The 15,356-nt window shown below is 39.3% G+C and overlaps 1 protein-coding gene across 5 annotated transcripts in view; it reads left to right on the top strand.

Annotated features, from left to right (window-relative positions):
• The window catches only part of slc38a10 (solute carrier family 38 member 10), a 30,687-nt gene extending 16,496 nt beyond the window's left edge, over nt 1-14,191 (top strand). For 3 of the 5 annotated variants that reach the window (XM_084135263.1, XM_084135264.1, XM_084135267.1), the window contains 9 exons: nt 602-713; nt 2,667-2,773; nt 4,676-4,832; nt 6,971-7,138; nt 7,216-7,680; nt 7,894-7,992; nt 9,101-9,121; nt 10,287-10,517; nt 11,321-14,191. In XM_084135263.1, coding sequence (XP_083991389.1) covers nt 602-713; nt 2,667-2,773; nt 4,676-4,832; nt 6,971-7,138; nt 7,216-7,680; nt 7,894-7,992; nt 9,101-9,121; nt 10,287-10,517; nt 11,321-12,450 — 2,490 coding nt within the window. In that variant the 3' untranslated portion in view covers nt 12,451-14,191. The remainder of the gene's footprint in view (nt 1-601; nt 714-2,666; nt 2,774-4,675; nt 4,833-6,970; nt 7,139-7,215; nt 7,681-7,893; nt 7,993-9,100; nt 9,122-10,286; nt 10,518-11,320) is intronic. The other 2 variants (XM_084135265.1, XM_084135266.1) reach the window with 1 other exon arrangement.
• The last annotated feature ends 1,165 nt before the right edge of the window (nt 14,192-15,356 follow it).

Genomic DNA, 15,356 nt, shown 5'->3' with positions numbered 1-15,356 from the left:
TCTGGACAAACTCAGGTGTCTCCTCCTTACTGATGCACATAAACTGCACCAGCTGCAGAAGTATTTTGCTAAATTTAATGGACTCCATAAAGACTTCATTGAGTCTAACAGATTTACACAGGGCTGATGTCAGACCCCAAGTCTGGTCTCAGTCAGCATGCATTTGCATGCTCTGTCCCTCGGTATGGATCCCTTGAGATTCCTCGAGTCTCCTTCCACTACCCAGACACCAGTGATCCAGCCTCCACGGACAGCAGACAGAGATTCAAGAGGAAATAAAAGGGGCTGGATTGATGAGAACAGGTCCAGATCTCCTCCATAAAGCAGCCAAGATTTCAGTTTGCTGTCTCACCATCGCTGCCACGCTGAATCAGCTCAAATCACGGCTGGATTCGCAGTCGGGTGAAGGGTTTTATGCTGTCGTTAAATCTGGCATTTTGACAACTGAGCAGAGGGGGGGTTTATGAAGCTTGCATGCCAAACCCAATATCCTTACATGCATTTTACTTGTTCAACCATAACAGAGGCTTGGAGAACTACATGCATGTCTGGAATCTAGTCACAGCTTTGTGAAGGTGATCTGTTTGTCTCTGTTTTTCAGCAAAAGGATGGCACCTTCGCCGCAGGTGGGTATATGCCACCCCTTCGTTTCAAGAGTATCACTCTTTGCATTGTTTTTGGCACCATGTTGGGCGGCATCCTCATTCCTAATGGTAAGTCTGCGTGTGCTCACGTTTCTTAAGTTTCACTCTCCCTAATACCGTCATGACATCACACCCCACTTCATCTTCCCTTTTAAAGTATCTCTCCGTCAATCACTCCTTATCCTTCCTCTCTGTACCGTCCATTCATTATCAGTGGAACAGGATGATAAAGATGTGTGTTTTAGGCGATGGTGGGGTGGGCCATGTTTTATTCATTCTTCATGGAGATTGGCTGTCGCTGGCGTGGGCTCTATTTGGCTCAGTGGGCCCAATTAGACTAATAGAGAGGGGAAGGTGAGACTCGCAGAGACGATTGAATGGGGGAGAGGCATAGCTCTGTCCTCCGTGACGGCTCCGCTGGCCACCGGCGTGTCCTCATGGCCACAAATCCAACCATAGGGAAGCAGACATTGCAGGGCATAAATTTGAGTAAAACAATATGGCTGCTCTCAGGATGAAAAATTCCCCCTGGGCCCACTGCCCAGCCTTGCAACACAAGGGCAACATAGAGGAAGGATGGTAGGAGGCAGATAGAGGGATGAGGGGGGAGTGTGTGATGGAAAGGTCAGGGTAGAAAGACTGATGGAGGATGGATGTGGTGATTCAGGAGATGAGATGGTGTAGATTGCCTGTGCCATTTTTTTCCGCTTTAAACTGGTGGGTCTGAATATAGTGCAGGTTGGAATGGATTTTTAGCCTGAGTTAGATCAGCCTGCTGTTGTATTTTGGTTTATATACTAAAGCAATTCGCCATCTAAGGATGCACATTACAGTGATTTATACAACTGTTAAGGGTGGTGTTATATATATATATATATATATATATATATATGATATAGGTTTACACTACTATTCAAAAGTTTGGGTCAGTAAGGTTTTTTTTAAAGAAATTAATACTTTCATGCAGCAAGGATGCATTAAATTAATCCAAAATTTCTGTAAAGGCATTTATAATGTTACAAAAGATTAATATTTTGACTAAATGCTTGTTCTTTTGAACTTTATATTCATCAAAGAATCCTGAAAGACAATGTGTAATAGTGTCCACAAAAATATTCAGCAGCATAACTGTTTTCAACAATGATAATAAGAACTGTTTCTTGAGCACCAAATCAGCATATTAGAATGATTTCTGAAGGATCACGTGGCGCTAAAAATTCAGCTTTGCCATCACAAGAATAAATTACATTTGAAAGTATATTAAAATAAGAACAGATATTATTATATTGTAGTAATATTTCACAATATTAGTGTTTTTATTGTATATTTCTTATCAAATCTTGGTGAGCATAAGATACTTCTTTAAAAAAAAAAAAATCTTTCTGACCTCAGTCTTTTGAATGGTAGTGTATTTATGTAGTTTTTAAAAAATACTCTTATCTTAAAGTATTCTTGGAAAATTTGTTTGAATAAAATTATTAACATGTACGTCTTCAAGATGTAAAGAAAAATTGTATTGTTGTAAAAACATTTTTTTTTTTTTTTGTTACACCACCAGAAATTCTAGAAGCCATTTGTAACATTGGAAAGTTTATAGAAAATGTAATGACCAATACAAAGTAGAAAAGTGAACTAATATTTGACATATTTTCTAAAAAGACACTAATGTCCAATGAATAATTACAATTCTTAATTGCAAAATACTTACACAAATAAATTCTTCCAAATAATATAGGTCATTATCATTACCTTTGGTTGTGTTTTTGGTTTTGTAATGTAGCAACTTAATACATTAATATAGAATGCAAGTGATGTGTGCATGGGCGATTTTACAGCTTCAAATATGTGTTGTCCAATCATATTTTAGAGCCTAATTATTAAATTACTACTAAATTACAATATTGGTTATATAGTATGATATTTTTTTTTGTTTTTAGATTCTTAATTAGTAGTGCACTCACATTTTTGTGATTACAGAATGATTTTATAAAATAAATGTATGTATGTGTCTGTGTGCCATAGTGGAAACCATCCTGGGTCTGACTGGAGCCACCATGGGCAGTCTGATCTGCTTCATCTGCCCAGCTCTCATCTACAAGAAGATCATGAAGAACGCCTGGACTGCACAGGTACGGCACACCCGACGGTTCATTTTTTACCCATATGATATATATATATATATATATATTAAAATATGAAACAGTTATTTTAAATTCCTATTAATATTTCACAATAGTACTGTTTTTTTACTATATTTTTTATCAAATAAATGTGAATCTTTCGAAAACTCTTACAGACATCAAATTTTTGTCTGTGTGAAATCTGATGTGAGCTGAGATAGGAATGCACTGGGATTGTGTGTGAGGAAGAAAAGGCAGCTGTTCTTCTCTTTGTAATGGAGTTTGTCATTAATTTTGATATCCTGCAAGTGCATTGACTTGCTGTGTGGAGTCACTCCCACAGTGTGTGTGCTGGCACTGTCTGGCTCTGTGCCTCGAGCTGTGCCCCCTCCGTCTCCCGCCCAAATTACAGATGCCTTTGCTCTCACAATAGAGTGAAAACAACTGAGGTCTCATCTTAGATGATGTGTAACCACAATGCTGATGTCTCCCTCACCTCTCTTGCATTGTGTGGTTTGCGAGCAGCCAACATACTGATGTTCATTGTTCTTTAGTGCCAACCATGCCACACTTCCATGCCCATGAGTCTTTGCCACCAGGGTCACTTCCCAAACACTGGAGTCCACCCAAATGGATGGTGTTTCTGATATTGGGGCGAGGATCATTCCAAAAGAGCTTCTTGTCATAATGAGTGCAGCAGATGTTTGTGTTGGCGTGAGTGTATAATGCCAGTCTTCCATGTCTCATGCCAAGCAGCCTGACATGTCCAGGTCCACTGCTGCACAAAGAATACCCACAGATCAGGGGCAGTGAAACTGGGAAGGGCCTGCTTTAATAGATTTCATCAGCGTTTGGGGCACCATTAATGACTGTAGGACATTATTGTAGATCGGATGCCAACGATACCCTTGCCAGCATTGTGTATTGAGCAGAGCGGTGCTGTACTGGGACAGTTTAGAGAGCACACACCTCACGCCATGAGCAGGAAGTGCTGCAGAAGTGGAGTATCCTTGAGCAAAGGAGGGGGGAAAACGAATACATCCTTCCCATTTTCAGTGAGGTCAAGCACTTGAACAAACTTTTGATTTTATCATCTCTAGGGGAAGCTTGACAAGGTGTATGCAAAATGCAGGCTGTGTAAAGTCAAAGTTAAGTATGTTAGGTGCACTACAAACATGAGGACTCACATTGAACGCATTCCAGAGATGAAAGATGTGGATCAAAAACCCACAATCGCAAACATTCTGGTCAGCCAACACACTCTGCACCAATTTTCGAAACTTCTGGCCAACTCTGAATGGGCGAGGATAATTACTCCATCCATACTTTTTCTAAATCTAGAAAATTTTAATTTGCTAAAAAAAAGAAAAAAAAGATATCTTCTAAAAAATAAAAAACACTTATTACCATTTTATTCATTTAATTTCATTTGCCAGTTTTTATCTTTGCAAGTTATTTTTGTAAGTGGGGTAATCATTAAGTAAAACTTTATAATAATTTCCTAATACATTGAATACCTGTTAGTGTACATGTCTTAATTATATTCGTTAGTTTTCAAAGTAAACAATTTTTTAAAATATTTTTAATATTTATAAAAACTTTCTAAAACTGTGATAATTTCCAGCTTTGTTTTTTTATCCACATAGCAACGTTTTGCATTATGCTCTAAGGAGTTATATCAAAATGAATTTTAATGCAGAAATTGAAAAAATATTCATCAAAGACATGGTGTATTTAAGGCCTTGTCTGTATAAATTGTATTTTTATTATATTTTTGAGTGCATTTAATAGAGCCTGACAATAAAAAAGAAGACAAATCTGAATCACACTATTGTTCTTTTACTGAAGTATTTCAGATGACCATATACACTAACTCTCTTTTCTCTCTTCATTCCTCTCTTTCTGTTTTAGCTGGTTCTGTGGGTCGGTCTCGGTATCCTGCTCATCAGTACCTTCACCACGCTGTCCATTTCCTCCAACGAGCCGCAGAAATTAAACCCCCCTCTGGATGTCCCCGCAAGAACTGAGGACAAGCTTCCTATCCCCCACGAGTTGCCCAAAGTACCAGGTACATCTATGCCTAATATTTATGGAGAGAGAGTCATAATGAGTTGAAAAATGGTACAAAATACAAAATGAAGTTCTGAAAAGATGAGTTATAATGAGAAAAAAGAGAAAGAACTGTGAAGGAGCACAAATGAATCGCTCCAGTAGAAAGCCTCTGTTTGAATCAGTGACCTGAATGACGCCCTTCAAACCTGAGCGCTCGGTGTCCCAGAGCAGCAGTGAAACGGCCGGTGGCGTTTTCCCGTTATGGCTCCGGTCAGGGGAGGAAGATGGGAGGGCGTCCAAATCTGGGAGAGGGCAGAAACGACAGTGTTCCCTCCAACACAGGCTGATACAGGACAGAGGCTCGTAAAAAGGCACATACCAGGAGCGTCCCAACAACTTCATCCACCATTACCTCTCCTTTTCTGTTCTGCCACTCCTCCTTCCTCTCCCTCTCACTCCCTCCTGCTGACTGACACTGGCATTTATCATTGAGCGGACAGCCACTTCCACACCTGTTTCCTGTTTACAGCGTGCTGTTGAGGGCAGCTGTATGAAAACGCAGGGCTCAGCGAGCGAGCGAGTGGAACATGGGGCCCGCGGGCATGTAGAGGTGTGCGTTTGCAGCTGTACACGCAGGCACGCTTTGCTTTTCAGGATTGTAGGGAAGTGCACCCAACCCCCTTTACTATACACTCGCTCTTTCTTTCCAACTCCCTTCTTCTTGTCTCGCTCCCTTAGATAATGTTTATCAAGACTGCTATCCTTTCTCATTGGAAATGTGTAACTCCTTTCTGCATATCCATAAATGCTGTCGTGCAATAGATTATCTGTTACGGTAGTGGACTCCGGTTAAAGAAAGGTGTGGACATTGTAAATATTCAAAGGCTGTTTTGCACAGGATGAGTGGCAAGGTTATATGGAAAGCACTGAGCATCCATCTCATACCCTTATTATAAATCTTTAGGGTTCTGCTCGTATCCTGTTGGTCTTTCATGCTCTGCTGCCCTCTACTGGTATTTGTGTGGTGCACTCTGGGATTTTTAAGACTGGGCTGCAGCTCAAAAGCATGCACATATTTTAGTTTCAGGCTTCTTGCTATGGCTTGGAGTAAGAAGAATATTGCATATGACAGTGGTACTCAGCCTTAGCCAGTTTAAGATACAAGTTCTTTGGTTTGAGAGACTCACATTTGTAAAAAGCCTTCTTAATGTGCACAAATTAAAATATACCCTATTTATTTTTTAAATACACATTCATTGTCTTATTGTGAAATGCTATTCCAAAGAAAAAATATATAGTTTTGACTTTTTGACTCATGTCACCAAACCCTCTAAGTCGTCAATTCTATATACACTACCATTAATTTTTTTTAAATTTTTTTTGAAAGAAGTCTATTATTCTCTCCAAGGCAGCTCTAATTTGGTGAAACATTCAGTAAAAACTGCAATATTATTTTGGTTATTTGGTTATTTTATCAGGGACAATGCACTTTAATAATAATACATGACAATAAGTCAAATGTGCCAGATTCAGCTAAATTGGCTAATTTTCATCCATAGTCCCTTGTGAAATATTTAAAAACAAATGTAAAATACTTTTCTATTTTAATATATTTTAAAATGTGGTTTATTCCTGTAACGGCAAAGCTGAATTTTCAGCAGCAAGTACTCTATTCTTCAGGTCACATGGTCAGAAATCATCTTTCTTATATGCTGATTCCGTGCTCAAGAAACATATTTATTATTAATAATGTTGAGAACAGTTTTGCTGCTACAAGATACAAGAAAATACAAGATGGTTTTGATTTGTTTGAATGCTCACTGGATAAATTAAATTTATACCTTCAACTTTGGGGATTTTTGCCATAATGAAGACCAATGCAGTGTTGTAACCATAATTTTGCTTTATTTGGATTAGTTTGTCTGTACCTAAAGTAGGGTTCACACTGCAAATTACATCTAAGTAAAGAACCAAAAAAAACAACAACTTTGAGACCACAATTAAAGAGCCACATGAAGCCTGAGAATCATAGGCTGATAACATTGGGTATGGGATCATTTTAACATGCCTTTTACCTTGCACAGAAATTTGAAATAATTTTTTTGTTTTTTGCACATTGTGACATCTAGTTTGTCTGTCTGTTTCTAATGCAAGAGAATGGAGTGGATCCTCATCCAGGAGAGAAGCCAGATAGGCCCCCAATAGAGATTGAACAGCCAGCAGAGCAGCAAGCAGCAGAGCCCCCTCAAATTAAAGTACCTGTGGAAGTGGCTGAGGAAAAGAATAAGGAGGAAGAGGTTCAGCTGGATCGCCCTGGAGCAGGTAATGCATTTAGCTTTGTAATTTTGATGGCTTTATGAACTTCTGAGCAGTTAAGAGTTATGACTAATCTTCTACAGGTGTAGCGGTCCCAGAAGGGGAAGCCCACCGCCATGAGCCGCCCATCCCTCATGACAGAGTTCAGGTAGATGAGATCAAAAACCAGGAGGAGCTAGAGGATGAAAAGAAACAACCTGTAGCTGTGGAGGAAGAAAAGAAACTGCCTGCCAGAGAGGAGGAGGAGATTCTCGCTGAGCAGGGGGCAGGGCAAGCACAAGACTTAGGGCAGGAATCTATAAAAGAGGAGAAGTCAAAAGAAAAAATAATTGTGGTGAAAAGGGTTGTAGATCAAGACCAGCTTGCAGCTAATGAGGTATTGGACAAGGCAGAAAATCCAGAAGATTTGAAGAAGGTTGAGCCCTTGGTGGTACATAAAGAACCAGAAAACCTGCCTGAAGTGAATGAGAAGCATGATGAGAATGAAGTGGCCAGAGACAAGCTACCAGAGGAGATTGTGAAAGCCCCTGAATCCCAGGATGATAAACGTAAGTGAACACATTAGCATCTCCTTAACAACTCTCTGGCAACCTCCCAGATCTTCATAATATGTACACATCTAGTTTCTGTTTATTGTCCATGACTGATAAACTCTTAAGTAGTAGTCTTTGACCTTTTGTATTTATTCATATTCTGTTTATATGGCACATCATAAGGCCCAAGCAAATGATTTGTTCATTCATTGACTGTGCTTCCTCCAGTGAAGGAGAAGCTTCTTGTGCAGGAGCACAAGGAAGAGAAGGTTCCAGATGGAAAGGATGGAGGAGCAGACAAGGATGAAGATGGGGACAAGATGGAAGGTAAGTGCTTTATCAAATCAAATCAAATCAAGTATATTTGTATAGCGCTTTTCACAATACAGATTGTATCAAAGCAGCTTCACAGTATTAAAATAAAATAATACAACAAAGTTTGTTTCTAGTGGAATTTATTGATTGATAGAATAAAATTAAATATCCCCAAAATATCCCCAACTGAGCAAGCCAAAGGCAACAGTGGCAAGGAACCACTGGATAAAGGAGCTTTATCCATCACAGAACATTGTCCATAAGCTATAGGAAGTGTGGTTTGAAAAATAGTGGTTCCTGTTCTGTTATTCAGTCAGATGTGTGAGCTCACAGTTGCAATTTTCCTTTCTCTTTTTCTGGTTCTGTTATTCTTCATAACTCCTGGCCAGATGGTTTCTACCCTTGTTTCTTAGTGGGAAATGGACAATGGACTTTTTTTTTCTCTCTCTCTCCATTCATCATAGGTTTATTGTTACACAATATCTAAGATTCATAATATTCATAATTCATTTATAAATGAAGAGTTCAGATGCAAAAGCCTCTAAGTGCCATCTGAAATTTTCTTCTAGAATGATCATTTTTTATCAATCTCGTATATTTAAGTTCAGTAATTTCACTTAAATGACAATTAATAGGTAATCTTCATTGCCATTTAAGTGAAATTACTGAACTTAAATATACGAGATTGATAAAAATTATCATTCTAGAAGAAAATTTCAGATGGCACTTAGAGGCTTTTGCCACTCTTCAAATATATAACTCCTTTACCTATGACTTGGTAGGATACAATACAAGATCATTTTATTAAGCAAATTCATTTTATTCAATCCATACACTAGAAAGTAGTATTTGATATGTGAACCTATCTTGCCCTTTTTTCTTTTCTAAGTAATTGTTTTACTTTCTCTGTTTTCTCTGGCCGACATCTGAACTGTCATATTGCATTGCTATGCTCAGATATACTGCAAGGAAGCACCAAATCTTAAATCTGTCTCTTTCACGTGGCTTGTTTTTTTATTAAGGCACTTTGCACTCTTTCTGCTGTCTTTTTCTCTTTTGTTTCTCGATTTCTTATCTTCCTCCACCATTCTGTTGTGCCATGGACTCCTGCCTCCTACAGTGATTAAAAAGATTGTTGCAGGTACGAGATGATGTGTATTATATCTGCTGTTCTGTTCATTCAGTCTGTCATCTTTGCTATTATTTTTAAGTCATTCTCTCACACTTCAGTCATAACTGTTAATAATAGTTTAGTTTACTGTATATAGCCGCTTTTCCACCATCGGGCCAAGCAGTTCTCTTTGCTTAACCGTTCCATTCCGTGCCGATCCAGGCCAGCCGGTACAGATATGGTTTCATTTTCCACTGTGGTGCTGATAACAGAACTCTTCGGAATGTAATACAAATGTGTCAGTCATTGCCTTGGTAACACAAGAGTTTACATATGAGAGAATAGCGACCGTTATGGAGGATGATCAGATATTTCTTTTAATTTTATTATTAATTTGTGTTTATATTGCTGAAATAGTGCACAGAGAAATTGGTAGCCAGGCAACAGACAAGTGACCAACCGTGCTGAAAATTCCGGGGCCGAGAACGGTTTGTAATCATGTCGTGCTGAACCAGGCTCAAGTGGAAATACAACTGGAACCAGTCCTTACTGTTCTTAGAACTGTTCGGCCCGACGCTGGAAAAGCGGCTTATGTGTGTATAGTGTTCTATAGCTCTGGAAGTACAACTGTCTCTTGTTTTATGATGAAAGTGGTTTATTTGGTAGAATTCCATATTGATGTTTTTAGGATTCCATATTGCCTAGCAATGCTTTAGCACATGCATAGAACCACCCTAGTAACTATCTAGCAACTGGCAAGCAGTGCACAAAAAATCACACAGAACAACACCGCAATCGCCTAGCAGCCACCTAACAATGCACTACTAACTGCATAGAAACACCCTAGCAACAACTTAGAAGAACTTAACAATACGCTTGAGAATCAGAACACCTTGTTTTGATTATTGCTTGGCAAATACTGGGAAAGTTATCAGGCCAACTACAACATCACAGCGGCAGGTTTTGTATAGGCATTCACCACAAACGTTTTCTTAAGAAAAATGTAAAATCTAGTTTTAATTTGATAAACAATCAGATTGACAACTGTTTTGGCCATAGATAATTACATTGTAATTATATTCAAAGGATTTAAAATTTTAAATCAAATTTTACATTTTTACGTATTATTGTCTATTTTAAGGCATGTTGGATCATTGTTTCTTCTCTTTTTTCTTTCTGTTTGACTGATCCTCAGAGGGTCAGTTGGACCATGCTGTGCTGCTGCAGGTCATTAAGGAGCAGCAAAAACAGCAGAAAAGGCTTCTGGACCAACAGGAAAAACTTCTGGCGGTGATTGAGGAGCAACACAAGGAGATCCACCAAATTAAGGAGGGAGAAGAAGAACCAAAGGCAGTAGAACAGCAGAAAAAACATGAGGAGGTCCATCAAGTAAAGGAAGGAGAAGCTGAACCAAAGGCAGCAGCAGGTTAGTCTCTAAAGTCAGATAATGATCTTGTGTACAAGCACACCAGTATGCTGATAACTCACAAAAATCAGCTTATTGAAATAATTTGTTGTTTACATGAAAACCAATAACCAGACAACGCAAGTAAACCGCCTTTACAAGACTTTATTAATAAATCAGGTTATTTCCCGGTAGTGACATCAAAACTTAATTTGCGTTTCTGACTCAGAGTATGTCATTTGTTATGTCGGTTGTGATGTTAAATAAAGCATTAAAAAGAGTATTGCAATGTCAGCGGGAAACTTACAGCTCAAATATTATCTTCTCGTGCAGTTACAGATGCAGCATTTGACTGTACCACTGCTGCACGAGATTTCAAGAAAAAGAGTGTGATCTAAAAAGAGTTGCTCTGTCTGGATGCGTTCCGGTCACGTATCACACATGCGCACTTCAAAAAGCCAACAGAAAGCTGGTTAATGCGTTTACATGCTGGCGAAATCGCCGTAAGGGGGAAAAATCTAGCTGTGATGATAGGTTTATGCATAAGCCTTTTATGACCTTACTCCGATAAAGGAAACCGGGTTAATGCAGTTACACGATCACGTGCATTGCCGGCTTATTAAGCATAATCTAGTTAAGAATGTGCATTTAAACACATTCATTGTTTCATACTGGTGGTACCAATACAGACACAGCTCTTCTCAAATTTATTTGTGGCCCTGGTCATGTAGTGAAAAATAAAAAGAGAATGAGCAGTATTGGTGCTCCCTTCTGAAGTGATTTTGCTTGCAGTGCAGTAATGAAACACATCATGTCTTTTGTAGGAGAGGATGCAGGTGAGGTGGAGAATGTTGTGCAGAGGCAGCTGGAAGGGATGGCGGGGTCAGTGAAGCCTAAAGTTGCCGCTGTCATTTCGGCCCAGTTGCAACAGCCCCAGGGTGAGCCGGTTCCTGAGGACCCAGCAGCAAAAGAGGCTCATGTTGTAGCTGGTCTTCCCCACAGTGCCCTTGAATCAGTGCAAGAAGGAGGTGCTGAAGTTCTCAAGAAGGAGCTGGAGCTGAAAAACCAAGAAGTACCTGCAGAGGTCGATGCCCAAGGTCTTCCGCTGCACCAACGACAACCAGAACCATCCAAAATCAATCCTGACCCTCTTGCTGAGGAGCAGAGATTGAATCAGAAACTGGCCCAACTGGAGGCGGAGAAGGAGAGAATAGAGAAAGACAAGTTGGATAAGGAAAGGATTGAGAAGGAGGTGCAGGCCCGTGTTGAGAAGGAGAGGAAGGAGCGGGAAAGACGAGAGGAACTGGCACGCGAGCAGGAGCTGGAACACGTGCGGCAGCAGAAGGAACAGCTAGAGAAGGAAAGGCTTGAAGCAGAGAGGTTAAAACAGGAACAAGAGAAGATTGATAAAGAGATCATGGACCGTGCCGAGAAGGAGAAAAGATTGTTCGAGCACAAGGAACGGCTAGACCAGATGCAACAGGTCATTGATTCGCGACGTGAGCGGCAGGAGAAGGAGCGGCGGGACAAGGGAAGTCTTGACGATGAGAGTTTAAAACGGGAACGAGAGAAGACGGATAAAGAGATGGTGGAACGTGCCGAGAAGGAGAAATCAATACTTGAGCATAAGGAACGACTAGACCAACTACAGCAGGTCATTGACGCGAAGAAAGAGCAAGGTGCACCCAAAGCAGAACTCCCGCCGATGCCTAAGCAAAAAGGAGGCAGGGACTTGAAGGAGAATATAGAGGAAAAGAGGAGCGGACAGAATGACCTTAGGAGGAGGCGCAGAGCTGTGGACCCTGAGGGTGGAGGAGGTGCTGACCTGGATCTTCTGCGGGACGTAGGAGGTTTAGACTTAAACGCTGACCTAAAAGGACAGCTGCTGGCAGGGTCTCTGGTTCACACACGCCAGCTTAAACAGACGTTTCAAAGGCAGGAGAATGAAGACTAGAGTAGAATGTTCTGGAAAGACAACCTCTGGAACCACATGGACCTCTCAAATGGACGTGCAGACAAAGTGATCTGGCTGTGAGAAGAATCGCTTTCCTCCTCATTTTAAAAGTAGACACAACAGTCCTTTTGGGTTCATGATGACAGTGGGCGCTTTGATGTGATCCTTTAGTTGTCCGCCGGGAACACTGAATCCATAGTCCCTTATGAGCTTCCATTATTGTTTTGTGTGAGATTTTGCTGAATCTGGTGCAATAAACAGAATGTCTGGTGTAATAAACTGAGCGGGCATCACATTAAAAATGGGCCTTGATGGGCACGCTGGGCATTTAAGAATATTGTGTTTTGGACCATCGCATAGGAAGGAAAACGGCACAAGTGTACCCCCTTGTGTCTGCTATGGTAAATTATATGCCAAGTTGTAAAATGTAATTTAGCTATTGCATAATTCCTTCTGTGAATGAAAATAGAAGCCAGAAACTTCCGTCGACTTTACAATTAACTATTGGACCATTTACTGTGTGTGCCTTAGTGTTTTCAATCTGCTATTCTGTATTTTGAACATGGAGTGTTAATGTTACCTTGGCCAATATGTTCAGTGGTCAGTCTGATTGGTAAAAATGAGTTTCTTATCTGAGACTACAGTCACTGACATCTTTGTTTTTCCAGTGTACATTAAGTCCAGCCAGAGACTTCCTTAATGGGTTTCAGAAAAATCCCTCAAATAATATTTTCTTTCATTTTCATCCAAAGTCCTTTATGAAACTAATTTTTTAAGTTATTTCTCTTTTTAATGCAATCAAATGTTCGCCTTTTAAAGGAGTGTCTTTCTATGTGGGTCTGCTGCAGTATCAGATTTTTCTTCCAAAGAGTTAACTTATAATTAATAGTATATTTAAAAGTTAACTATATTGTTAACTGTTACATCTAATAGTTAGTCAAACCAGCTATAAGTGAATGAAGTATGAGAATCGCTGATGTTCCGACTGATGCAAAATGTCTGATTTATTGCTAGCTGACTAAAATTATTGTGCGTTTTGTTTTTCTCTTTTGATTTGTTTGTGTGTTCAGCTTGTCTTGTTTTATCACTATGAAAGTATTCAACTCTCATCTTTTGAAGTTTTCTGAAATTGGACCATATAGATTCTTGATTTAGTGTTGAACGTAACTGTTTCCCATAGTCAATTATTTGTTTTCACTGTGCAATGGATTTCTTTTCAGGGTTGCATTGCTTTGTTGTTCTACATTCCATATTTGCCTATGAAGATGTGATTCTTATCAGTGCCTCATGGGTTTATGTTCTGCAGTGATGTGTATCTGAAGTCTGTTACACCCACACTGTGTGTGGATTGCGTCTTTTTTCCCCCAACTGCATTTTTTTATACCTTGCTGGTTAAACTAATCATGGTAATTGATTATTCTTTTGATAAATTTCCTGATCTCGCTTATGGGGATCTTACATTTTATATTTCAAAAGAGCAAATGTATATATATATATATAGAGAGAGAGAGATATTTGAAATCAGAAGATATTAATGGAATGCTGCCTTCTCAGTAACACGGCTTACTTATCCATGTACAGGTGTTTAAAAGTTAGCAGATGATGTGGAGACCTCTAAAAATGCTCAAGTTACATGTTAGCAGACTTCAGAAGTTGATATCTGTTTGGCCTAAACCATTTTAGTTTGTTCTTTTGGGTGAAAATTGGGTTAAATTAATAAAAAGATTTATGTGTAACAGAATTTCTATGCAAAATGTTCTTTGTGTTCATATTTCAAGTTATTATATTAGATGTACAAATTATGTCTATTATTTTTTCCCCTCAAGTTTAGGATTTTAGGTTACATTTTATAGTGAATAGTACATTTTTCATACTTTTTTGTGCAGTTCATTTAAAGGGATAATTTACCCAAAAATGTCATAATTTACTCATCTTCAAGTGGTCTGTATGAATTTCTTTCTTCAGCTGAACACACAAAAAAGATATTTCGAAGAATGTGGGTAACCAAAAAGTTGATGGGTCCCATTGACCCCAAAAAAACTAAAAAAACCTCAGGAAGTCAGTGGGCCCCAGCAACTGTTTGGTTACCCGCATTCATCAAAATATCTTCTTTTCTGTTCAGCAGAAGAAAGAAAAGCAGGTTTGGAACAACTTAAGGGTGACTAAATGATTTTCATTTTTGGGTGAACTATCCCTTTAAACAGTCCTGCACTGTGACAAACATATTTTTTGAATGCACAACATCCTGTTTAGTCTCTCATTTAATATGATGTTATAAATATGGCTTGCTTGATGACTATACAAAAATTAGAAATGTTTAAAACATTGTTGCTGTCCCTGGTTGATTTGCCATGTCGAGTATTGGCATGATAAAGGACAGCATGTGCTACGTTAATGCTCAATGTGGACAGAACTGATTGTCCGCATAAGCCTTTTTAAAGTCGAGACGAGTTCCCCAGCCTAAACCTTTCGATTTTATAGCCAATTTGGACCAAACACAACCGTTTCCAAAGGACCATTCTCTTTCAATTAACACCTTGTAGTGCACTAAAAATGTGCGAATGAAGGACGGCCGCAAACACTGATTGTGACTAAGCTAAAGCATAACCTGTAGCATGTGTTTTCTTATAGATATACAGGTCATTGCTTTGCTTGGAACATTTTTTTAATACCGGAGCCATTCTTCGTTTGTTGATCCCCAGTCATTAGTGGCTGCCTTTATGGCCCTTCTATCAATTAACATGTGGCTAATGAGGGTGCGGGTTGTGCAGGAAGGGTGTATTTAACAGTGGCACAATTTTACATTCCATACGAGACGACTAAGAGCCCATAATCTTTTGTGGTGCCAGTGACATACACCCCACGGATACACATTAATCAGCTGGCCTTTCATGTTTCAGCCTGCT

The sequence above is a fragment of the Abramis brama genome (genome assembly GCF_963993115.1).
Source record: "Abramis brama genome assembly, chromosome: 14".
Classification (NCBI taxonomy): domain Eukaryota; kingdom Metazoa; phylum Chordata; class Actinopteri; order Cypriniformes; family Leuciscidae; genus Abramis; species Abramis brama.
The sequence above is the reverse complement of the archived record's forward strand: the minus strand, read 5'-3'. Positions and strand labels throughout refer to the sequence as shown.